This window comes from Xiphias gladius, chromosome 20 (assembly GCF_016859285.1).
Source record: "Xiphias gladius isolate SHS-SW01 ecotype Sanya breed wild chromosome 20, ASM1685928v1, whole genome shotgun sequence".
Classification (NCBI taxonomy): domain Eukaryota; kingdom Metazoa; phylum Chordata; class Actinopteri; order Istiophoriformes; family Xiphiidae; genus Xiphias; species Xiphias gladius.
Genome location: NC_053419.1, coordinates 18,870,180 through 18,897,032, shown reverse-complemented (window position 1 = coordinate 18,897,032; position 26,853 = coordinate 18,870,180). Strand labels below are relative to the sequence as shown.

At 40.8% G+C, this 26,853-nt stretch overlaps 1 protein-coding gene across 1 annotated transcript; it reads left to right on the top strand.

The window, feature by feature from the left end:
* The first annotated feature begins 5,231 nt into the window (after window positions 1-5,231).
* On the top strand, window positions 5,232-25,124 carry map1b (microtubule-associated protein 1B). Its single transcript, XM_040158396.1, has 8 exons — window positions 5,232-5,434; window positions 7,736-7,837; window positions 14,900-14,982; window positions 15,850-15,990; window positions 16,379-19,568; window positions 19,605-21,589; window positions 21,694-21,915; window positions 22,665-25,124. The coding sequence occupies exons 1-8, from the start codon at window positions 5,251-5,253 to the stop codon at window positions 22,818-22,820; spliced, it is 6,063 nt and encodes a 2,020-aa protein (XP_040014330.1). The 5' UTR covers window positions 5,232-5,250; the 3' UTR covers window positions 22,821-25,124.
* Window positions 25,125-26,853: the final 1,729 nt, after the last annotated feature.

The window sequence follows — 26,853 nt, the reverse complement described above, 5'->3', positions numbered from 1 at the left end:
AAACACTCATAACACGATATGTGTAATATAAAGATGAATTTTGTATTGACCTTTCTCAAGGTGAACGATTTCACTTGTCAAACACATGGTCTATCGGCTGTGTCAGTGCTGGGCCTTGGTATTGTGGATGCTGGCCGTCACATGACTTACCACCTGCTATGCTAAAGGTTTACAGTGATTTATAGCAATTAAAGTGTACAACATGTTTCATTTTTAAATTAATATAAATCTAAATATTGTAATAATAACTGTTATGCACATGTGTTGTTATGAATACTATGTGCCATCAGTGAAAAGATGTATTACCCACAAAACCACTCTCCTGAGCAGCACCATGGCAATAAGGTCTTAATTGTGGCCCCATGCCAAGTCAGGGCAGATGGCTGTCTCCGTGCCAAGAAATCATGAAAATAAACCCTTTCAAATTAGATGTTATTATGTTGCTTTACAGGTACTTTACATCAAAACATTTGATTTAGGGATAGCATATGCGCTCATTCAGAGCAAGTACAAGTACAGTAAACTTGGTGGGTATTTTGATGTAATATAACTGCAACAGAAAGTCCTTAACAGTAACACAGAGTAAACAATAAAAATATGCTAAAATAATGGGAATATTTTAAAGATAGAACAGAGAAGAAAACCATAAAACAATAAAACAACGAGGATAATGCAAATAATAAAATTTAAAATGAAGGAATGAATTAAAAGTGATATTTTAGTAGTGAGGGGCATAGACTGAAAAGGCTCAGTCAACCCAAGTAACAAAGCGAGGGGTTGGAACAACTAGGAGACCCTTGCCTGAGGATGTCAGGCTGATTATAAGGGATTAACAGTTCAACAATGCAACCACAGAAGATGCCTGACTGTGCAAAGCCATGAAAGTTAGTATCAAATTCTTAAAATCTATTCTAAAACTAATGTGATATGATTTCCCTGGGTATGCTTTATTTAATGAGCTGGAGGCGAGCTATAGACTTGTGTTTCAGGCTGGAATAAAGAGAATTATAGCAGTAAAAGGGAAAGGAAATAAAAACGTTGAATACTTTCTTGAGATCTGCAACTTTTAAAAATTATTTAATTTTTAGTATTTGTCCTCAGCAAAGGGAAGCGCGATCCTACTACTCCAAAAAGTTGGTTGTCAAATGATAGGTTGGAGTCGAATATATCACCAAGATTGCAAGCAGACTCTACTGACTATATTAGATGATAGACAACCAGGTTGGGATTGCAGAGGAACTGTAGAGGGAGGGAAGGGGGCAAATAAAATAATTTATATTCATATTTATTAATATTTTTGATTCATTCTTTACTTTTATTACCCACATATAACTGTGTTTACAATCTGTAACAGTGGAGATGGTTTTTCTATATATGTGTTATTAAAAATGAGAAAATAATGGTGCCTTTTTTCAAAACGTTATGTCCACTCTGTCACACGCTCCACCAGCTTCACAGCACAGTCAGACCCAAATTTGCTTACAATTCAATTGTATGTGAAATGGGGCAGGACAAGTTCGCTTCCGGTGGTGAATTAACCCACCTCTTTTGCTTCACACACAGTTTAATCTAATTGAATTTTGACATGAAATTACAAGTTTATATTTAAAACCCTAGACACACTGTTGTGTGCCCTCCTGATTTTGGCCATACCATGCTAGTAAATTTTGCCAGGCAAATTCTGGTCTGGTCGCAAGCAGCCAATCACAGTTCATGCTCTGCCCAAATGATATGTCCATAGCCACATAGTTAATTTTTTGTGGAGGTGCATGTCAACTATTAAGGCTTTGCTTCGGGGCCTATGCATGTAGCTGGCACAAGTACAATGTAACCCCTTAATGCAGAAGTATACATCCAGCTTTGAAGACATGGACTAGATTTACAGTGTCAACAGATTTAAGAGGAATGTACAATTGTGTATAATAAGCATAGACATGAAAATTAATGCCATGTTTATGAAATTATTGAAAATAAAAGAGGACCTAATATTGATCCTTGAGGGACACCATAGATGAAGGAGGCGAGCGGAGTGGAGTTTCAGTGCTATGAAACGAGGGAAAGCCATGGCAAGCAGAAGACAAATTAAAAGGACTAACATTGAAGTAGTCACCACACTACATTTGCTGATACTGAAGTAACTCAATCAGACTTTAAAAACACTCCTACCAAGGTGTGTCATATTAGGTTGAATGCCACTGGGCAGCATTTGCCAGTTGAAAGAGGTAAGCGATACTTTTATATGTGAATGTTCAAAGCAACACGATAGAACACAAAGTGCTCTGACAGAGCAGGTGCATTGTTTAAAAAAAGTTAAAAAGGTATTTAATATGTACAGGACAAACAGAGAAATAGTCAATAACTTGAAAGATATATACAGTGTATAGGGGTTGTAAATTATCTTTAAAAAAAAACATTTCAGTATGTTCATTTTGTCTAAACAATACTTTTGTCTGTATGTGTATATTTACATTTCTTTCTCTTTTTTTTCTTTACTGAATAAATCTCTTTGGTTTTCAGTCTCAGCCGGTGCATTATACAGTGTGTCTTACTTCTTTGTTGTTTTTTTATAAGTGACCAGAGGCATCACACGATTTGATGTTTTGTAAGACCCATAAGGGTTTTAGGTTTCTGAATTATTAAAATCCTTCCTTGCTCATTTTTGAACTGCCTGTCTACACACAGACACATACACAAATATGTCCAAATAAAATCCCCACAGTCCTATCAATCAATCATCCTCCCAAAAAAACAAAAACACACAGACACAGACATGTCCATCTCATCCTTGTCTGTGTTTTTCAGACTTTTGGTTGGAGACTTTTGTAATTTTAATGTCCTCCTTCTTTCCCAGCTGTGTTTGATGAATGTTTGATATGACCTCCCGTGGCCTTAGGAGAATATTACCGAGCCCAGCCCACCGGGCCACAAAGGCCCTGAAATATTCACATCCAGGAGCTGCTGAGTGGACTCCTGTTCCTGATAGCTTTTTTAAGTCAATAACACACCTGCAGTCACCCCATACATGAGACTGAATCACATCAATGAGGGTTGCCAGAGGGAACTCCAGCTTGAAGGTCAGGGTTTGCATGTGTGTGTGTGTGTGTGTGTGTCTGTGTGTGTGTGTGTGTGTGCATCATGTTCTGTCTTTGTCAAATCTGTGACGTTTGTTCTTGCAGCAGTCGGCTACATCTCTGGAGTCTGTCTACTTTCACAGGGGGTAACGTTTCAGCTGCTAGATTATTCTCCTGAGGAAAACTGAGCATCTTTTTATGTTCATATCATAAGAAAGACTGGCTTATTGTTCACTGCCCACTATATTTAACATCTACACATACTACACCAACACTATTTCCTTTCTTATAAAATATGACAGCCTACAATCCTGTGATCTCTGTTCTTTTCATTTGCTATTCATTTGTAGTTGCCCATCTTTAACCACCCCTCTGATCTAATGTTTCTTTCATATGAAAACTTGCTTTTTTGTAAGATGGACACTTTCCCCAATCAAAGAGATATTTATTTTCTAATGAATCTCTAGGAACTCCCTATCAGACTGTGAGGGACCAACCTGAATCAGATCAAAGATGGATACTGTGAAAGACATTTATAATTATGTCAATTATTTCCACATTGGAAGGATACTAGTAAGGTTAGAAGCCAAAAACTTTATGCATATGTGGGTAAATGAATAAAGACACAAACATCGTGTTTGGGACCATTTTCTGACATTGTCATATATTAATTGTGTGAGCATATGACACTTGATGGAGGTATGACTCCAGGAAAACTGCGGATGGCTGAGTGCAAAGGATTTACTGTGGTGATGTTCTGAATATTCTTGCTCTAAATTCACTTAAACTTAAATTAATTTAAAGTAGAATAAATAAGGGTTTATGGGTTGACCATGAACTACAACATATTCAGTTTCTGTTCGGCCTTCGTCACCCCCCCCCAAGATAAAATCAGTTGTAAATAATAGGCTGCTGAGCTATGAACCTTATATGCAGAGCTTGTACAGGCCACTGAATGTGACAGCTTGGACAACCAACAAACTGAATGTACTACTGATATGAAGACAGTCAGTATCAACGCTAAACGTTGCGTCGGTATGAGCTTATAGGTCCATATGGGTAATTTGTCCCTATGCTCTGAGACGACCCATACGGCGGCAACCGTACGGGACCTTTGTCGTCATGGTTACAATAAGAACAGGGGGTTAAGCTTACAGGACCGTCATGGCTTGGTCAGGTTTAGGCACAAAAACAGCCTGATTAGGTTTAGGAAAAGACTGAATGTCTGATGGTTTGGTTAGAAATAAGAACTTTGTCGTGGTTACAATAGTAAACATGCAGTTAAGGTTGTGGAACGGTCATGGATAAAAGAAACAACAATGTATTAAGTTTCAAACAGGAAACGAACAGCAGTCTCCTGTTTGAATGTCCTGTATTTTGTTTAACTTCCTCCTTTCCTCCTGTCATAATTACTACAACCACTAGAGGGCGCCTAACAATGAAACGTAAATATGGGTCGTAATAAGCTTCTTGCACAGAAGACCTATGGGCTCGTTTTTAACAGGACAGTCTCATTCGCTACGAACCGAAATAAATCTGAGAAAATGCTGGAAACTTGATTTCTTGTAATACAACTTAACATAAACTTAAATCCTGTTCAGAGCTTCGCACCTTGAGTTTTTGTTTCAGTCTTTGAGAAGAAAAAGAGAACGCTTGAGTCCCTGCATCAAAATTCCAGTTACAAAGCCTTTCATTAACATGTCCCATTCAACTACAGAGCCCCTAATATCTTTAGTAGAAAATATTAAAAAAAAATTAAGCTTTTTAGTTAAAGACAAGATTAATGAGCAGTATCTTCACCACATAAAGGCTGCTGCTGTCTGAGTAGATGGCTTAACGAATCATTTGTATTTGTAACAAGTAACTGATGAACATGTAAAACACAAAGCATCAGCTCTCAGCGACTTCCGGAGGCGCTTGATTCGTCGCGGATGACATCAGCTGCGGAGTGAGTTTGCGAAAAAAAAAAAAAAACACCCCGGCGCCCTCTTCTCTCCCCGGTTACCGAATATGACACAGTGTCTGCTGGTATAAAAAGCTAGGGCCACTCCTATCCAGGATCCACTTGTATGTCTGGAGACCACTCCGGCGCTCTGCAGCGAGTGTAAAGGGAGGGGGTTGCTGTTGGGATCCTGCCTGTTTACTGGAAAGAGAGACAGAGAGATACCGAGAGGACAGGATGGCCACCCTGGTAGAATCCGCAGAAATGGAGACTTTAGGCGGCCAAAGCAAAGCCGGGGCATCTCCGACGTCCCCCAGCCCCTCGCAGCACTTCAACGACGGCAAATTTTACCTGCTGGTGGTCATCGGGGAGGTCATAACGGAGGATCACCTCAAGTGTGCCATTGCGGACATAGAGAAAGGTAAGATGGAGCTTTTCGGGAGGTGGGTGTAGGCCACCGAGAGCCGAACCCGACCTCCTCGTACCAGCTTGAACAGGGATGTGTATCTTGGAAGTTCGTCGTGCAGCTTCACAAGTCACGTACGCCGTCGGCGCACCTGTTTGCAACGCTGAACTTTTGAGCACGGTACGATTACGGGAATTGCGCATATTAATGAGGGATCAACAATACCCGCACCGTATTTATTGGGTAACTATCATAACTAGGGGTGATGTTGTTCATAACAGGACCGTGGAACAGCCCCTCCCGGTAACATCGCCATCGGCTATCGCCACATAGTCGCACCTCCCGCATCTTTCCCCCCCACAGGTGCCTTCCCCGCCACCCACCCATTTTGTTTAGGCGCAGTTTGGCTCGCTGCGCTTTATTTTTCCGTCCTGCTAGTACGACAGGGCCCAATTGTTGTCATCCACGCACGTGGGCCGGGTCGCCCGATAGAGCCGACGGCAATGATTCAGCATAAAATCCGGGCTATGCGTCGGTGAATGCGCGGAGCCGCGCGTCTTTGGCTCCGGCCGCCGCTGCGCTCCGCGAGCCGCAGCACCTCGCCGGGCTTTATTCAGGTGCGTCGGGCTTTTGTTCCGGGGGATGCGGAGAGTCGCGCGCGGCAGTTCACAGTCAGGAAGAGACAATGAGGTTATGGGTTTGCTCACTGTTTGTGCTGCTGTCTCCCCCCAAACAAAGCCGAGCGAATACGCTTTGTGTTTTTGAAGACTAGAGCGGTTCTGGTGACGGGACAGAAATAAATCCAGTCCCCGTCCATCCAGTGGGAACACATCTCCATCATCATCATCATCATCATCATCCTCATCATCCTCCCGCATCCAGCTCTCTCATCCGACACCGGCTGGTGGGCGTGGCTCGGTCCGCACTGCGGTCCCTACGGAAAGCCACAAGGGCCGATTTTCAAAGAGAGCAGGGCGTTTCGGAAAATGCGCTGCTGCCGCTGTGGTGGCCCGCCTCTCGGGCCTGGCCGCGCTGTTCGTGTGTCTGAGGGAGGAGAGGGGCGACGAGAATATGGCGCAGTTACAGCGCGGGTGTAAAATCCAGTGGGTTTTCAAAGGACATAGGCTGAAAGAGAGCTTCTTAAGAGGGAGAGTGGACTCGAGTTTTCCCCTTCACTTCGCCACACTGACAAAAACAAGCTCAAATCTGACGTGACACTTTATTAAAAGGTTAAAGATGCTTGTTTACTTTTGCGTGTCCCCTGATTATAGAACCATCCACTGACTAGAGTCCAACCTGTCGGAGCCCCAGTCCGTTTGATTGTCCAGTAAAATTAACATTCAGAGGTTATTGTGTGGACCCTGACTAAGACACATGTTAAGATTCAAAGATTTATTTCCATCTCACTACAAGGTCCATTTAGTAGCTGTTCTGGCACTTTCAATAGTACAGCAGATGGAATATGCTAAATTTTTTTGTGTGGAATTAAACAATACATTTTTCATATTTGAGCTTCTCATCCATGTTGGCTTGAATGTTGAGAACAAAAGTTTATTGTATAAAATCTAGTTGATTTTGTTTTGTTTTGGTTTTCTATTTTCATTCATCCAATGTATTATTAATCTGTTATGATGTGTATTATGCATGTGACATTATTCTTGTTTCCTTCTGTAGCTTATTGATCAGACAACGAAAAAACTACATTGAATCATCTTCACCACTGTTCTCGCTCATTAGTGCCACACCCTTTGTTTTATGTTTACACCAACTATCGCAATACCTTTTTGAGTGAAATAAAATGTCCACCTTTCGCGTGCCGTTTACCACAGAGAAAAAACACTTAATTCTCTGTTTTAAGCGGTTTTCTTTCCACTCCCGGCTAATGTCATCCCCTAACTTTGCAGACGCCTTCATTAGGCCTCCATTCTGTATATTTGTGGGGGACAATGACGCCACCATGACTCAGCTCAGGTGGAGGCTACAAGTGCGTCTGGCCCATGGCAAAACACAAAAGGCTCTATAGATATTTCCTATTATTGATTTCTTTTCTCGTGCCAAACAAGTAACACGTCAATACATGTTCACTCCAAGGTTTTCCAATGATCTGGAGGTGAAGGATCAGTGAAACTGACGTGTGGGTGAGGATGAGACATTTCACATTTGCTAGACTTGTTGCCAAGTTCTCTGAGCAATTATCTGCTGTGTGTATTGATTCATTTTCAGCAGAACTGACATGTTTTTCTTCACTGGCATCTTTCCTTCTCCCTGCACTTTTATATTTTCTTGCTGACTTTTGTGTGTTTGTTTATCTCGCAGGGATCCGCTCATGGGACACCAACCTCATTGACTGCAACCTGGACCAGGAACTCAAGCTGTTTGTCTCCAGACACTCAGCTCGTTTCTCTGCAGACGTCAGAGGTAAACTGGAAATAAAAGAAATTTAACTGTCAATTTCAAACTAGCAGTCTGTCTGATGACTTAATATGTTTCTAATAGCTTCACCTACATCCTAAACAAAACCTGAGATACACTCTTTCCTAGGGATGGAGGGGTATTTAGATCATTAACTTAAGTAAAGTAAAACCACAACAATGTAAAAATACTAGCCATGCATTCAAAATATTGCTTAAGTAAAAGTGCTTAAGTATTAATAGCTAAATGTACCTAAAGTATTAAAAGTAAAAGTACTCATTATGTGCATTGCACAGCAGTTTTTGTCGTGGTTGGTTGAGATGATTTTAAATACTTTATTGAGTGATGGGCCAAAATCTGCCAAAATCTTCACACTTAGAAAGACATTTTTGTCCATAACTGAATACTAAAAACATTATTTACAGTGTCGTCTGAATATTTTCACAATTTTTTTTAATTTTGATGTTAAAATAATGTTCTACAAATGTGTGTCTGTTGAAACAAGACAAAATGAGGCACTAAAATTATGAAAAATTGGATATTTGAATGTTGTGAAATTAGTCGAACTATTCCTGCAAGGTCTTTTTCACTGTTTATACCAAACTATGTTTTAAATTTTAGATTAAAATGACTTGAAAAGAGGGAGTAGTGGTTGTCATTTTAAAAGCTGTATATTTTTTTAATATGAAAAAAAGTACAAAATATGCAGAGTAACCCGTGTCGTGGAGTATAAAGTACATTATTTATCTCTGAAATGTAGAGAAGTAGAGGTGTAAAGCAGCACTTTGGCACAATTACATCCAAACTGTACTTAAGTACATTACTTGAGTAAAGTTACGTAGTTACATTCCACCACTGCATCTCTCAGCAGCGTACGCGGTCATATCACAGTCAGCTATAACTTCCCTGCAGTTTACTAAGCAGAAGGGTTTTATTACCTGTTCCTGGATACGCCCTTTCAGCATTTTGTTGCAAGGTGCTTTTATAGCTGTATTGTTTGCACGGTGAGGGAGTGGCTCCGTAAAGAAGGAACAGATCCAGTGTGTCTGGACATGTGGTCTGTCGGGGGGGGGGGGGCTTCATGCTTCACAACGGACTGACAAAGCTCACAACTGCTGCTGCTGCAGACTAGATCAGCTGATTATTTTTAATCCATTAATATTCCTTTATCAAATCTCAGAATTGGCCTTACAGAAGTGAAATACTCTTTAGAGGGAGTTACAACATTGTGATTTATCTATGATAGCATTCAAAGGAACTCCAAATCCCCACTCCCTCTCATCCCACCTTGTTTGTGCCATTTTCCCGTCCTCCATTCTTCTCTCTAATTCTTCGTCCTGTGTGCTGTTGCCTTGCAACCCAGCGCTAGATGCGCAGTTGATTTGGGAGTAATTAGCAGTGGAGAATCCCCGGTGGTAAGTGTCTGTCCATGAAACTAAGGGAGGGGAGGGGAACAGAGAGGGTGAAGGGGGAATGGCTGGGAAAGAAAGAGGATGAGGGAAAGGCAGACGAGTGAGCAAGGGAGGGAAGACGATGAGGTAAGAAAGTGGAAAATATACAGCCGGTCAAGAGGAAAGAATAGCGTGTAGAGAGATGTGAGTGTTAAAAAAGCTGCAACATAGGGGAAAAGAGATAGAATTGCAGTTCTGATCAGTGAAATAATGAAGCCTAGACTTAAGGAGTCAATGCTGAATAACAGTAAAACTCGTATTTTCTCTTATATTCTTATGCCTCAGGCTTTTGCCAAGTCTCTCTCTCAAGGGGAGGATTTTCATTGTGTTTTGAACTTTTAATATGTGAACAGCTTTATGAACGGTGTCCTAGAAAGAGTCGAGACGTGATTTTTTTTTTTTTGTACTGTAAATCAAAAGTGCTCAATTATCCTTGTATCACAGTGTGAAACACAAAAGTGACACTTGAAGAAATACTTTGACGTTTTGGGAAATACGCTTATTTTCTTTCTTACCGAGAGGTATATGAGAAGATCAATACCACTCTCATGTATGAATCTTAAATGTGAAGCTACAGCCAGCAGACAGTTAGCGTAGCTTAGCATAAAGGTGGAAACAGCTAGCCTGGTTCTGCCCAAAGGTGACAAAATACCTGCCTATATCATTTGAGTTTAATCTGTACAAAAACAATAGAGAAACAATAATACAGAAATACAGAAATTAAAAGTGTATAAATGATACATTGTGGTTAGATGCTGGGAGCAATATCTTCCCAAAGTCCTTTCAGAGATTTCAGGGATTCAATGCTCCCAGCCAATAGGCAAGTGGATTCTGTTACCATCAGATAGATCCAAGCTCGCCAGTTCCCCCCTGTTTTCAGCCTGTATGCTAGATTAAGATAAGCAGCTGCTGACTTTATGTGAGGTATAATTCCATTAGCTCAGGAAAATATATTTACATGCTGATGTTAGGGCTCAGTCAGGAAAACACAAAGCAGCAGGTGGTACCGTGATGGAGGAGGATGAATGCAATTATCCGTCTGCTTGCAAGATGACTTGCCATCCATCACAATATGTTAGTGCACAGGAAGCCTGGACCCCACAGTGAAGAGGAGGAGGAGGATGAGGGAGGAAAAAAGGGGCAAGACAGGAGTCCCCCGGCGTGTCCCTGATTGAAATGCGATACTTCTGGTTACATATAGATTTTTCCCAGCACTCTACATTCAGTGCAGACTGCACTGAACCCTAAAAGGCAACTGGAGAGTTAAAAGCCCATCTCTAAACCGCAAAACTATTCCAGATCCTCGCTTATGGGACTGTTGAGGACAACACTGCAGCTTATGATCAACAGTAATTAAGAACTGTGTTGACTGTTGTGGATAAATTTGTCAGAGATAAAGGTCTTCCCATTAGTCTCAACATTTTTCTCAGATATGATCTTTCCCTTTTTTTGATGTCGATTAAACAGTCAATCCTGACTGTCAATCAGCAGATTGATAGATCAGTCATGCATCAGTTAAGCCGCATTTCCCCTTGTATTCGTATTGGGAAAAAAACAGATTGGGGGAAGACATTATCTTGTAGTGATTGTTGTCTTTTTCCTGCCATGTTGTCACTCAATTTTACAGGCTAATTCCTAATGCCAAAGAATTTGAAGGAGTTTAAAGCCGAACATTATTGATGGGCGTCAATACTAGGACAGAGGTGATTGACTGTTCTGTGAGTCAGCAGGCCTAATAGCAGTGGCAGTGCCATTACGTTACGTATTCTGTTTCCCTTTTTGATCCAGTTGTGCGGGGACACGGGAACAAGTAACACTGAAAACTGTGCTCAGGGCCCCCCCCCATCTTCTCTGCTGAAGGTCATCAGGGTCAGTTATTCTGTTGTGGTGACAAAGGAAATGACAGGAAGGAGAAAGGTGCTGACACGTACACGGGAACCACCGAGGAGATAGAACCACAGTCCTTACCAGCAAGGCATTTTTGGTGCAAAAGGAAGGAGGTACTGAATTTAGTTTTTCCACCGATCTATTTTTGGTGCAGTGCCATCCACATTGATGTTCCCCTGTCTGGTACAGTCTGTGGCAGGCAGGCTATACCAGTCTTGCACTTTCTATTCAGCCAGAGGGTGAATGCTCGGTGATGCATGTCACACTACCTCCCCTCCCGCTGAGACAGAGCTGCACTGGGCGTTAAGGATTTTCATATCGATCAAGGTAATTGCCAGGGTCAAGCAAGCTCCAGTGCGCAATCTGTCGTGTTTTTTTGACGGCATAGCTTAGTAACACAGCAATTTGGCAGGGTAATGGGGGTGGTGACGGTGGCTTCCTTGTGCTTCACCAGTCCTCAACTTGTAAGGACCGCTGTCTTTTCTGTTTCATCACATAAAAGGCCGGCAAGCAGGGCAGTACCAACAGAGACATACAAAAAAAAACAAAAAAAACAAGGAGCTTTTCTACTACATTAGCAATTACAGATATTGCTCGTGTACAGTAGCTCAAGCAGGATGAACAACAGACGTACATGATTGATTGTTCTCTCCGTAGTCAGTCTCTCAACAAAGCTCAGTAAAGCCGGTTTCTCCCAGAGTCAGCTGGGATTTTGATGATGGTGGCATTAGACCGACACAAATCTCTACTTCAAACAGCTAATAAAAGGACACATGCACAGGGAGTGGGATTTTCCTATTAAAAATTTATCAAAAGTCAAAGGTATTTATTTAATAGGAAAACAGGGAGTCTAACAGGCTTAATTGCTTTCAAACATACATATTTCTATCTTACACTATCTCATACTTGAGGCAATAATTTGACTTTTCAATATGGAAGCTAAAAAATATCAGCCACCTTTAAATATCAGCATTCAGCCATGCCTTTTTGCCATTTAAGTATCTCTCAAGATATTGAATTTATATCAAAGCTCAAAATCAAATTCACACTAGGAATATTTTCCCCCGAGACAGCTGACTCCATAAAACAAATGGAGTGCAATATCAGAACTGCAAAAAGGTTTTGCCAAGTCCCTGGGAAGTAACTAAACCCAGGGTCATTATTTCTACCTTCACTGAACTCCCCAGATTATTAAAGGCTAATAGTCATATATTGTATAGAAGGAACTTCACTATTAACAGTGAATGAAAGAGTTTTTCCATATGGAGGGAAGAAGCATCAGGGTTAATGGCTTTGTGCTCCATGATGAGAATCTGCTATATGAAATATGTATGGAGGAATCGGCGCGGCAGTCAGATAACTGCCCAAGTATCATGTCTCTAGGGACGGAGCACTCTCTTCCTAGTTAGTACGCTTCTGGATTTAAAGCTTATATTGCAACACCACACTGTCCTCTGAACCTCACAGGGAACATAGTCTCTTATGTGTTATTCTCAGCATTCTGGTGGTCGCATTTCCTTTGCTTTGACCAGAGGATATTGATCTACATTAACAAAATAAAACCCGTCTTTTGTGAGGTGTCTCTAGGGCAAATCATTGATCCGTGTATTTGAAAAGAACTGAGATAACAAGGAGAAGGGAAAAAAAGACAGATTGTGGGGCTGAGCGAGTGAGGCCTGGTGCGTCAGGGTGAATATTGATGCTAGAGATACCCTGTGTATGCCTTATCAGCTGAGGAGGATAGCCCTCTAATACACACACTGTGGGATCAAATTCATTGTCATAATCAATTATCCAAAACCTAAGATGATTGACTATAAGCCTGTCACACCTCACTGTTCCTTTTCTGTGTAACAACTCTGTTTTATGAGTAGTAAATGGTACTTATGGCAGAGTAAACAATTTTTATACACCCAACATTTATTGGGTCTGTATTGTTTGTCATCTCATAGCAGCTCAGTCCAAGTAGAGAAGTCAAAGTGGAGGTGTTACGCTTAGTTGATTAATTGATTAGTTGATTTTCGGAACATTACTCTGCAACAATTTTAAAATCGTTTTAAAATAATTTCAGGAATTTCTCTAAGCAAAACTGTAAGAAATTCCCTCCTTCCAGGTTGTCAAATGTAAAGATTTAATGGTCTTCTCATAGTAAATTGAATATCTTTAGCATTTTATCTCTTATCAGAATTTTTTTCAGCCACAGCAGGCACCTGTTCTTGTGAAAAAAAGCCCTGATAAACCCACTGTACACCACCTGCTCAGCTCCAAATAGTAGACGGACAAAGTTAGACTACATTTAGCAGCTAAAGCAAGATTAGTCCCTCTGGTAGTTGGTAGAGACATAAACACAACCAAAACGAGAGTAAGTATTAGACTTACGTTCGTCAGGTGGCCAGAAACATGACTCAGCTGAATGTAAATGTTGCCCCATATCTGCTGGATTATCCCAGAAAATAATTTTTTTTAATTTTTGTGTTCTTGACTAAATTAATAATGAATTAATAAAGGAAACATAATGCTGCTGTTTAATTACACTACAAAAAAATCATCTGATCATCACCCAAAATCCAGCGCCATGGAGCTGCTAGATGATTTTTACCACAAAGGATGGTAGAGGAGGAATTTAATCCTGAAACAGGTTTTAATGCTTGGCAGTGGATTTCAGGATATAATGGCGGTGTTACACTTCCATCTCTAGAGATTTCATCCATCTTAGTGATAAAGAGCTCTATTCCACAGAGACCATTAACATTTACACAGCCATATTGGAACTGCCAGATCATATGTGTTTGATGAATGAGCTGATGAATTTGTGGAGCCCTGCCCCTTACAGGAACCGGAGGAGTCGAGATTCGTAAGGACTTTGTAATCAGTGTTTTATCCCATTATAATGGAAGCAATTGAGAGGCTTACATTGGCTGAAAGTCCATATTAGAAGGACAGACATGAAGCATAATGATTTTTGATTTTCCCTGTGCTTTTTGGTGGTTGGACTTTGATACAAAATAAAGGAAAGCAGCATGTCCCAACTGACCAGACCAGACTCAATTATTCTACATCTGTAGAGGTAAAGTTCACTATGCAATACAATGCATCATGTTTTTGGAGAGAGAGACATGTTGCGGTTTTATGTTTTCAAGCACATTTTGATGAATTTTCTGTAGTTAATATGGATTAGGGCTGAAACTGATGATTATTTTCATTCTTGATTAATCTGCCAATTATTTCCTTTATTTATCGATTTACTAGTCTACAAAATCTCAGAAAGCACTGATTACTGCCCCTTACACTTCCCTGAACCCCAAGATGATGTCTTAAATGTCTTTTTGTCCAAAACTTGAAGATATTCAATTTACTATCCCATAAGACAAAGTAAAGCAGCAAATCCTCATTACTAAGAAACTTGGTCTGAGTTACTTTTGGCATTGATTCGAGAAAAATAAGAAAACATTTTTACATTTTGGAAATGGTTGCTGATTAATTTTCTGTTGATAAATTAATCAATTAATCAGCCAATTTAGCTCTAATAAGCACATTTAATTTATTACATTTATTTAACTTGTGAAAGGTAAAATATTAGTGTTAGAAGCACCATGTCGATGTTATCATATACATGCATGAAATTAAAAACAATCCAATTTCTTGGTATGATAGATTTATGTGACAGTGTTTTTTGTTTTGTTTTGTGTTTTTTAAATCATTTGCTACTATTTTCTGTTCTGTTTTGCAGGGCAGAGAATTCTTCACCATAAAAGTAATGTCCTTGAGACGGTGGTACTTATCAACCCTTCAGATGAAGCAGTCAGTACTGAGGTAAAATGAGCTATAATTGTTGTTGACAATGTATCATATTGTTACAACCTCATACTTATTCTTTCATATTTACAAATCCATTAAAAAAAAATCACATTTACAAGGCAGGATTATTATTCAGCCTTGACTGACCACCAATTTTGGCCAATTATCCACTCATGTAATATGATCTGCTGTTTGTTGCTGTTGGTTAGAAATAAAATATAGGAGCAATTAGAAGCTCAAGGGACGAGACTAATGTCTCGTTTACAGCAAGAATAACAGTGCATCATTTTACCCTGTGTTATTGTGGGAAAGCTTTTGCAACATTTTGATGGGAAGAAAGAAATAGGAGGGTCATGAGTGTAAGATTTTCTCCTGTGTCAACGCTCCTTTTCAGTGTTGCCTCCACCCCGTAGCCATATCTGCAGTCAAACTGCGCATCAGTAATAGCTCACAGCACAGCAGGATTGACCTGGCCAACCGCCCAGAACAGCTGATGATGTTGAAGTAGAAAAAAAAGAAAAGACCAGTGGAGAAGAGGAGAGTCAGATAGATAACAGGATGAAAGGATGCTTAGCAGACTGTAAAGCAAGAGAACAAGTCAGCTAATTAGCTAATGGATTTGGGTGATGTGATACTGGTGATATATCAAATACACTAAATCATTGAGCTGATTGCTGTGTAAGGCTTTGTATTCCCTGTATCTGTAGCCAGTAATATTATTATTTTATAGCATTCCTTCTCCTTATAAAGCATTTGCAATAAACAAATTACCAATTTCTTTTTTTCCAAGGGTTATAAATGCTTTTTCATAATTTCTTTCACTTTTTGCCCTTCTTTTTTCAATGCTATCATAGAAAATATCTTTTTTCTCTTAATTTCTAGGTTCGTTTGATGATCTCAGACACTGCCAGACACAAGCTTCTGGTTCTCTCAGGGCAATGTGCTGAAAACACCGGGGAGCTGATTCTTCAGTCTGGCTCCTTCTCTTTCTTCAGTTTCATAGACATATTCACTGACCAAGAGGTGAGCAAATATGAGGACTACTTTTGTAGGTACCCCAATGACCTATAACCTTGTAAAATAATTCTTTCTAAAAGTTTATATGCACATATTGGTACCATGAAAAATACAAAAGCCATAAGTTTTTGCTATTTAGATGTTTCACACAATTGGTTAAAATATTATATATTTTGGTTTATACGACCCTTCTATGGCCAGTTGTATAAATTCAAAAATGCATAGTGGTTGCCCCCCCTAAGAGCAACCATTCTAGCATTACATAGACTTAAGAATTACTGACACATAGATACAGTGTGTACATATACTGAAGCTGTGATTGCAGAGCATTGTTCATTTCATTTGACTGATTCCAGTATGTTAAAAAAAAAATCAAAATTTTCTCCATGCCTAGATTGGTGAATTGCTCAGCACCATTCACCCAGCAAACAAAGCCAACCTTACACTCTTCTGCCCTGAACAAGGCGACTGGAAAAACTCCAATTTGGACAAACACAACCTGCAGGACTTCATTAACATGAAACTAAACTCCAATTTCATACTTCCTGAAATGGAGGGCCTCTCAGAATTCACAGAGTATTTATCTGAATCAGTAGAGATCCCATCTCCTTTTGACATGTTAGAACCACCGACCTCAGGTGGATTCCTCAAACTCTCAAAACCATGCTGTTACATTTTCCCCGGTGGTCACGGTGACTCTGCACTCTTTGCTGTAAACGGCTTCAACATGCTCATTAACGGTGGCTCGGACAGGAAGTCATGCTTCTGGAAGCTGGTGAGACATCTGGACCGGGTGGACTCCATCCTCCTGACCCACATCGGTGACGACAACCTGCCTGGCATCAATAGCATGCTGCAGAGGAAGATTGCAGAGCTTGAGGAGGAACAGTCACAGGGTTCGACAGCTAACAGTGACTGGGTGAAGAACATGATTTCTCCAGATATTGGCGTTGTGTTTGTGAATCTTCCTGAAAACCTGGACAACCCTGAACCTAATCACAGAGTGCGGAGGAATGTTGAGGAGGCAGCGTTCACTCAGCAGTTCCTCGCCAAACTAAATTTGAGGACAGAGCCTTTGCAAAGACCTGTTGGAAACACTATCGAACCAATCATACTTTTTCAGAAAATGGGTGTCGGGAAGCTTGAGATGTATGTGCTTAATCCGTCAAAGAACAGCAAGGAGATGCAGCACTTTATGAAGCAGTGGACAGGTAGTGAAAAGGACACCGCTTCTATTCTGCTGCCAAATGGAAAAGAATCTGAGTTCCCTGTCTCTTACTTGACATCTATCTCTTCGCTTATTGTATGGCACCCTGCAAATCCCTCAGATAAGGTTGTGCGTGTTCTCTTTCCTGGAAATGCCACCCAGCATCACATCTTTGAAGGTTTAGAAAAGCTAAAGCACTTGGACTTCTTGAAGCAGCCAGTTGTCACTCAAAAAGCTTTGTCTTCTGATATGCCATCAACACCGACACTAAAGCAAGCTAAGATGAAACACAGAACAGACAGCAGAGAGAGCCTAAAGTCTACCCCAAAGCCATCACCAAGCAAGATGAAAAAGGATTCAAAGGAGGAAGCACCAGAAAAGGCAAAGACAGATGCAGAATCAACTCATGAAAAAACCCAAAAGACAGAGAAAAAAGAAAAAGTCCCACTGAAAAAGGAAAAGGCAAAAGCACCTGAGAAAGAATCAAAAGCAAAGTCGGATCAAACAGCGCAAAATGAAACTCCAGAGAAAAAGAAGTCTGAACTAAAACCAAAAGCTGAAAAGGAAAAGATTATTAAGAAGGAGACCAAAATATCTGTGGAAAAGAAAAAGGAGGTTAAAAAAGAAGTAGCAAAGAAAGATGATATACACAAACAAGAAAGTAAAAAAGATGAAAAAGTAAAGAAAGAGGAGGCAAAGAAAGTTATAAAAAAGGATATCAGAAGAGACTCGCCTATGAAAGAGAAGAAGGAAGAAAAGAAAGAACAAAAGAAAGATATCAAAAGACTGTCTAAAGACATTAAAAAGACAACTGAAGAAAAGAATCTAGCACCAAAACCAAAGCCCCTGAAAAAAGATGATGCCTCAAAGAAAGATACAGGAGTACCATCAAAGTTAAAAGAGAAAGCAAAGCCGAAGGTTACAAAGAAAGAGACAAAGGTGGATAGTGGCAAACCTGCAGCTCGTGCCACTGCTGTTATAGAGGATCCAGAAGCAGAAAGATCTCGGATGTCCTCACCAGAGGACCTTACTAAGGACTTTGATGAGCTCAGAGCTGAAGAGCTGGTGGAGGATGATGCAACGGTGCAACAAAGTCAAAAAGAAGAGGCTGTGATGATCCACCGTGAAGAAATAATACAGACCAAAGAGTCACCTGAGGCATTAGAGTCTGTGGACGAGGGTATAACCACAACAGAGGCTGAGGGAGACGGTGGAGTAACACCAGATGAACAAGTTCTTAAGGGAAAACTCAATGGAAGTGCTATTGAGAAGTTTGAGGATGAGGGCACTGTAATGGAAGAGACATCTGAGGGAGGAGATTATGAAGAAAAGGGAGAGACAGAAGAAGTTTATGAACAACAGAGAATGGAATCAGATAAAGATAAGCTTACTCCTAGTGAAGATGAAAACCAAGACAGACATTATGAAGTCAAACCAGCGGATAGTGTTGAAGACAGCAACGATGTGACTAATAAAAATGTAGAAGATCAGCTCAGAATTGAAAGACAAACAGAGAAACAGAATCTGTTTGTAATAGCCTCACCCAAAGTGTCCTCACCAGTTTCTCCAGCAGCATCCATCCATGAAGAAATGCTTCCAGTTGGCTTTGAGTGCTCAACAGCCTCAGATGATGACAACCGAGATGAAGTCCCTGAGGATTACACTGTCACCTCTGGCTACACTCAGTCCACCATTGAGATCTCCAGTATACCTACTCCCATGGATGAGATGTTGACTCCTAGGGATATTATGAGTGATGAAACCACCAATGATGAGACTGAATCTCCTCCACAGGATGGTGACAGGTTTGAGACATCAGCACCTGTAGAGTATGATAGGAAGAAGATTTCTCCACTTCAGGATATGCCAGGATCAGATCGTTCTCAGACTGACGCCACAGAAGGCCAGGACTACAGCCACTCCGCTTCCACAATATCTCCTCCTTCATCGTTAGAAGAAGATAAATTCTGTAAGGAATTTCCCTCTGCAGGGGAAGCTGAAGGGTTTGACACAGCTCTAGAGTCATGTGAGAAATACGATGCAGACTCAGCTAGACTCAGTTCAACCACCACAACATCACCTCTTATTCGTTCTCCCTCAGTGGACCGCAAGGATACTTTTGATTCTCCATCAATTTTTGCTGCTCCAATAGAACTGTCCACCACACTGGCAGGATGCACAAGAGCAACAGCAGATTCCTCCCTCAGCCCAGATGACAAGACACTGGAAGGAGCTAACTCGCCTCAATCCTCCGGTCACACGCCTTACTATCAGTCACCAGTAGATGAAAAAGCAGCAAGTCTACCACCTGTGTCAGAAGACAAAGCACAGGGTCCAATAATTGTGGAGGTCACAAGTGATAAAGAGGATTCTTCCAGCAGAGTTACCCCAGAACCTGATGAGCCAGAGCAAGAAAGTCGCTCCCCTGTAGAGAGTGTAATATCCTCTCCAAAAAGCCCACCCCCAACTGAACCTGATTCCCCAACAAATAAGGAAAAGTCACCCTTTGATGTAGATCATAAGAAAAATGGAGAAAACGGCCATTCAGTCTTGTCCTCCACACCAATGACCAAACATGAATCGGACACCATTCCGTTTACAGCTTTCAAAGAAGAGAGTAAAATGTCCATTTCAGAGGGTACCACATCAGACAAGTCGGGAACCCCTCCGGAGGAAGTGGTAGCAGAAGACACATTTTCACATTTAGCTTCAGCATCCACTGCCTCCCTGGCCACCAGCTCCTTGCCAGAGCCAACCACGGACTCTCCTTCCCTTCATGCTGAGGTAGGTTCTCCTCACTCAACAGAAGTAGATGACTCGCTGTCTGTCTCTGTGGTTCAGACCCCGACCACCTTCCACGAGGCTGAGGGATCTCCATCCAAGGAAGATAGCCCCAGGCCCATGTCTATCTCCCCAGACATCTCACCAAAGTCAAAAAGCAGAACACACATGCATGACACAAAATCCCCAGAGCACTCTACCATGTCAATAGAATTTGGCCAGGAATCCCCTGACCACTCCTTAGCCCTGGACTTTAGTAAGCAATCCCCAGAGCACCCATCTGTGGGAGTCAGCTCACGTGCTACGGAGAATGGCCCAACTGAGGTTGACTACAGCCCCTCAGATGGAACAGATGTAAGACCATCTGGAGAGCCTAGCTTCACAGTGGATAAGCCTTTGCTTTTTGAAGAGAGTGATTCAGTCTGTGCCACTTCTGCAACCCCATCAGATGCATCTCAGTCCACACCCTCTGTTACAACCCCATGCCAGATGACAGAGATGCCACATGCTGTGGCTGAGCAGACAGATATCTCTCCAGTCACCCCCAAGGCATCCTCTCTCACCCACTCTCCCGTTTCCAGTGTGCCATCCCCAGTGCAAGGAAGTCCCCCAGCTAAAGACAGCACCAGCCCAATTTTACCATCTGTGGAGAGCATTTCTAGTAAATCTGACACACAGCAGAAATACGACAAGTCACCCTCACCTCCCAAAGCTACTTCTCCATCATCTTCTTCTGCCTTCCCAAAACAGGAGACACTTTTCCCAGCACAGGAGACTAATCCCTTTAAATGTGAGGATTCTACACTTGAGGCAAAATCCCCTGTGAGCCCCAAAGTTCCTTCCCCATCATATCTACCTCTCTCCTCTGATCTGTATAATTACAATTCTGCCTGTGGCTCCAGGGATCCAGACTCCACTAAGAGGAGCCCCTCTGCTCCATCTAAGACAGATGTTGACCTCTGTCTAGTCACTTCATGTGAGTACCGTCACCCCAAGACAGAACTATCCCCATCTTTCATCAACCCTAACCCTATAGAATACTTCATTAATGAAGAGAATGCCTTGGAGGAGGAGAAACCCCTGGCCAAGTTAGGAGGAGGGCCCCCACCTCCAGGGGGTAAGCTTCCTACCAAGCAATGTGAGGAGACCCCACCCACATCCATCAGTGAATCTGCCCCCTCCCAGACAGATTCAGATGTTCCACCAGGGACAGAGGAGTGCCCCTCCATTACAGCAGATGCAAACATTGACTCCGAAGATGACTCTGAGACTTTACCCACTGATAGAACCCTGACCTACAGGCATGCCGATCCTCCTCCAGTGGTTTTCAGGGACTCTGCTCCATCCTCAGGCCACCACGATGTGTGCATGGTGGACCCAGAGGCGCTCAAGGCTGAAGAAAACCTCCACAATGCTAACACAGATGGAGAAAAGCTCAAGAAGAAAAAACTCTCCAAAAAGAGCGCATCACCAGCCAGGAAGACTGGTCTATCAAAAGTCAAGGACACAAAGACTGCCTCTCCAAAGAAGAGTGTTGGAGAAGGGAAAGATGCTAAAAATGCAACCAATACCTCTGCGTCCAGAGGTGTGAAAAGCGCCACATCAGGTAAGAACAATGTACTCATTGTCATTATATATATCACTTTACTACTTTGTATTTTTTGAGAACCTATGTGAGAAAAGGTATATTTTTACCTCTTTCAGGTACTGGCAGTGGGAAGGCATCTGTTGGGACAACTCTGCCCAACTGTCCTCCCATGTACATGGATTTGGTTTATATCCCCAATCACTGCAGTGCCAAGAACGTGGATGCTGAGTTCTTTAAGCGGGTGCGCTCCTCTTACTATGTGGTCAGCGGCAATGATCAGACAGCTCAGGAGCCCAGCAGGGCTGTCCTTGATGCTTTGCTGGAAGGGAAGGCCCAGTGGGGAAACAACATTCAGGTTAGTTTCAAGTATTAATATGACACTTACACAGTATGTAGTAATGTGATACTGCAAATGTACACAGAGGTCTATATGCATTCGGCATCTTCGGCCATCAGGGTTTTTTGTTTTGCTTGACATGAAGACAGTGAAATTACAATTTTAAGCTTCAGTATGAGATGTTAAGTCCTTGTTGTTAATGATGCCTTATTACATTATAAATGAATGTCTTAATTTCAGGGTGGCCGATGGGTTTGGCTGTATAAAGATTACATTCATTGGTTTGACTGGTTCTTTGGCCCTCTTTTAATCACTTTTACATTTGGATGAAATTACACTACCTTCATCCGAGATAGAATGTGGTATATAGCAGGGGTAAGCAGGGAAAACAAAAAAATCAGAGCATACCAGTCTCAAATTATGTGCCCAGCATTGATCTAACAGAACTTCATGAATAACTTTCAGTGTTTCCATTTCTCTTGATAAAACCCTGCCAGTAATATTACCATGCTCTGAATGCAAACATCAAAAAAAAAAAAAAAAATCATTTATTTATCTTTACAGCTAAAAAAGTCATGTTAATTTATTTAAATTCAGGAAGCCACGGCCATATGATGTGATGTGCCTCAACATTATGTGATGTAACCTGATCATGATGCATAGGTGAAGAAGAAAAAAAAGCAGAAAGATCATTTTTGGTTTGACAGTATGACCCTTTGAATTTCTGAGTGCTTGAGCTCAGCAACCTCCCTTCTCTGTAACGTCAGGTCACTCTGATTCCAACCCATGACACTGATGTGATGAGGGAGTGGTACCAGGAGACCCACGACAAGCAGCAGGAGCTGAACATCATGGTCCTAGCCAGCAGCAGCACTGTCGTCATGCAGGATGAGTCCTTCCCGGCTTGTAAGATAGAGATGTAGGCCTGTTCCGAAGGAGATCTGTGGATTAGGAGGACTAAAAAAGGACTGATACTGAGATCATGATTTGTAGAGGAGAACAAATCCACGTAGCATAAAACCTAAGCAGACACTTAAACACTTACACTAAAATTATACTTCTTGTGTACTAAAAGAAGTAAAAAAAAAATAAAATATCTGCAACGAGGACTAACACTAATAGAAATTAGCTTTGAGGGGCTCCATACAAATGACAAAGTTTTCTATGTAAAGTAATACATCCTTTACAACCTCAAGGTGTTATCTGATTTTAAAGGTATAAATGGCTTGTACTGGGAGGAAATTAGAAACCAAAAAAAACAGCTTAGCAATGTTTTGTCCAATTATGCTTACACTAGGACAGCTCAAGTAATGACGTTGTTGTTTATGTACTGAGTTTCTTCTGCATCTCCAGATCAAAATATACAGTATGAGAGCTTTTAATTAACGGCTGTCAAGGAACAAAACATCCCTGCCTTTGGTACATTCTTAAATAATGGCTGTTATCCACACCAAAGGATAGAACAATATGTTTTCTTTTATTGCCTTAGGGTGTAAAAACGAATGTATTAGAACTGGAGCAATTAGCAGAAAAGTAGGCAACCTCTACGCAGAGGAAAGCCTTAAAAGGACTGTTAAATGGTTACATAGTTGAATGATGGTAAATATAAATTAACTTGAAGGGATACTCAACAATGATTAGCATTCATATGATGTCTGACTTCATATTCATCACCGTCGAGACAGAGTGGCCCTACCATTGCGAGACTGTTTGTTATGTTTCTAAGTTGGTTGGGTCTTATTTGATTTAAAGTGGACATTTTTTGTTCTTCATTTGTCCGGTTTATGTTGCTGCTGATGTATGGACATTAATTTATTATGTCAAATTTATTTTATTGTGAGGCGTGATAGCCTTTTACACTGTGCAACAGAAAGTTGCCTTAGAATGCGCCCCCTTGCCTTTGTCACATCTGTAAAATCGTAACATTTTCCACAATGTTAATGCTTTGTAGAAGACTGCCTTTTATTTTAGAATGCCTGTTTTATTTAAAGACTTTAAGTTATTTTCAAAAGAGAAAGTCAGATCTTATTGCTTTTGCCCGTTTTTTTATGTAAGCATTGAGCTGTAGGGGAGCTTGCCTTTTCCCAATGTAAAGCTGGTGAAGCAGGATATTTTCATAAACCTTAAAAATGTCTTGTTTTTCTAAAGCATTGTACTATAATTATAAATAGCTTTGTGGCAGATGGAATGGTTGAAAGACGTGCATGAGTTATGATATATTAGGATTTTTTTCTCTTATTTTAACGGGGATATTTTGCTCAGACTAGCATTAAGATCAACAGGGCTATATAGGCTAAATGAATAAATGTGAGGAGGATTGTTTGCTTTTTGCAAGTTGTGCCACGACGTTGCACACTACAGTAACTCAAGCGGTTGCCTATGGAACTGTATCACTGTTAAACGTGATTTTGGGTTCAGCAAAGTGTAGATTTTCAGGTTGATGTGAGCGTTAGGGAGGCCGAAAACTTCTTGTGACATTAGTTTCTCCTCTTTAGCCAGGATGAAAAGGAAACAGCTTCCAGCAGACGTAAAGCCTTGAGAGGGGCAGCACACAGAGATGAGAGTGAGTGACTTGTGTGTTTTAAATGAAAGTATGTAAAAAAAAACAACAACAACAAAAAAAAAAACTAGACACTTTAAACACAAACATGACACATACCAAATTAACTGTACAGAGGCCATAGATTAACTTTGACGGGCCAGCTTCTGGATAAATATTATCAAATCAACGCACGATGATTACAGTTTTTGGTACTTTGGGTTATTACACCAAGTCACCAAACGCACCAGATATTTCTGTAATAATGTCAGGTGTTCATGATACCACAATAAACCACTTTTCATGCAGGATAACCTCAAACCAACACCATGACCACACTGTCATTCAACAACAACCCTACAAACTCTGAACTTAAATTTCTCTTGAACTGACATTTCTCTTTTCTCTGTCTACTTTCTCTACACTTCCTCTATTGCTCTCTCTGTCTATTTATCTTTGCCTTTTTCTCCTTATCTTTCTCTTGGGAGAACTTTAATAATGTTTGTCTGCAGTCGTGTGGTATATTTGTCTTGTGCTCATGCATACTCTCTGCCCCTTTTCCCAAACTCATATATAACCTATAGCAATTAGTTTCAAGTGAGTATTCCTTAGTGCTTTCTGATATTTGTGTGCAATATTTCCTCTACCCATATGGCAAGTCTGATGTAAGAGGAACTACTACTAAAGAACAGTCAAAAACAACCACAATAAAATCCGTTGTGAAAGATAAGGATTTGTGTCTGTCTTTTCTAACCTATTTATAGAGCCCGGTTGTGTTATTATATACTATAATACAAAGGCGGTGTGTTATTTCTCATGATGTTATATTTAGATTGGATATTGGGAAAAAAAACAGATAGAGAGACGTTTCAGTCTGTACTAAAGTGGTTGACCAACCAACTGACATTGCCACCCATATGTGGCTAAAAAATATTAATAGACTCAATATTTGTCTTTTTGTGTCATCTATTTGTTGGTATTTTTCATCGAGTACATGTTGTTTTGGGCTCACCTATGTCATTAAAACCTAAATCCATATAACGTATTATTGTGAACCAGGGAATACAGTACAAACATTATATGACCTACAGAGAGACATCCCTAACCAGCTACGACCAAACTCTATTATAATGATGGAGAACAGAACAGTGGCTGCCAAGTTAATGTCATGTGTCATGGATGATTGGCTTTAAGTGACAATGTGGCCCCGGATGGAAGTCTTTTTTTTAATTTTTTATTAATGGCCTCCTTAGTGTCAAGTGTCTCTTAGATAGACGGGGTTTTTTTGTTTCCACAGAGACAAAGAAAAGTACTAAAACAATCCCACTACCATGGAGTGCAGTTAAAACCAATTTTCTCGATTGACTCCTGGGGTTAATTTGTCCTCTGAATTTCATCCCAGCTATTTAAAAGTAGTGGGCAGCCTCAAGTCAGAACTTGTGGAACAACTCAATAATAGGAATATTATCATAATGCCTACCATGCACATCCTTCGTGGTGGGCACCAGGAAGAAACATCTGCAAACATGAAAACTGGCTGCAGTCGGCACTGGCTTGAACCCAGGACCCTACTGTGAAGCAGCAGTGCTGAGCCACCACTTCTGCTTCTAGGGCAAAGTAAAAGTAACGGAAAAAAAATACCAAATGAATAAAACATACGCAGCTCATAGCAAATTATAAGATCTAAAAATGTATAAGGATATCTAGAATATGAAACATGTCAAAGGGATATGAGCAAAATAATAATTTAGGGCATATTTAGCTCCTCCAGTATGCAGTCCACTGAAGGGTGTTTCAGATCAGACACCCCACTGACTGAAAAAGCAGAGAATGATAAGGATAAGAGGACATGTCTACACATTTCAGCATCCTTTTATTGTACAGTGGGGGACCATGAGTCCACACATTTAATGTCTCTCAGCCAGTGAATACTCAGCTCTTGAACCAGACATTCTCAGCAAATATACGGCACGCTAGTAAGTGGAAAGCTTTTATATTTCCTTCCATATAGTATTACATTATTATATACAAGTTATGCAAATGAGAGAGAATCCCTACTATTTATCCAAACCCAACATGCAGCCACAGGCATTTATGATTTAGTGGGAAGTCGGTCGCTGAGTGAATAGGCATGCGAATAAATTTACCTCGTTAGTCTCGCAAAAGATGGAAGCTAAGCAATTTAATTGTCTTTCAAGGACAGTGCCTTTATAACTGTGGCAGACAGGCTGACATAGTAATCACTACCAGCTGTTTTTTTTTTTTTTTTTTTTTTGTGTGTGTGTGTGTTTCTTTTCTGTGCCAAAACTGATTCAGCAGGGACATTTATTATTAATGATGATGGGACACCCCAGGCACTTTCCAACATCAAAAGGAAGGGCATACAGGGATAAATCAAAGAAGATGTGAGAGCTACT

Bases quoted from the DNA above. Each gene is read 5' to 3' on its own strand.
- map1b (XM_040158396.1), top strand. From the start codon at position 5,251: ATGGCCACCCTGGTAGAATCCGCAGAAATGGAGACTTTAGGCGGCCAA. The intron at 14,983-15,849 runs GTAAAATGAGCT...CTTAATTTCTAG, and splicing joins ATGAAGCAGTCAGTACTGAG to GTTCGTTTGATGATCTCAGA. The intron at 21,916-22,664 runs GTTAGTTTCAAG...CTGTAACGTCAG, and splicing joins AGTGGGGAAACAACATTCAG to GTCACTCTGATTCCAACCCA.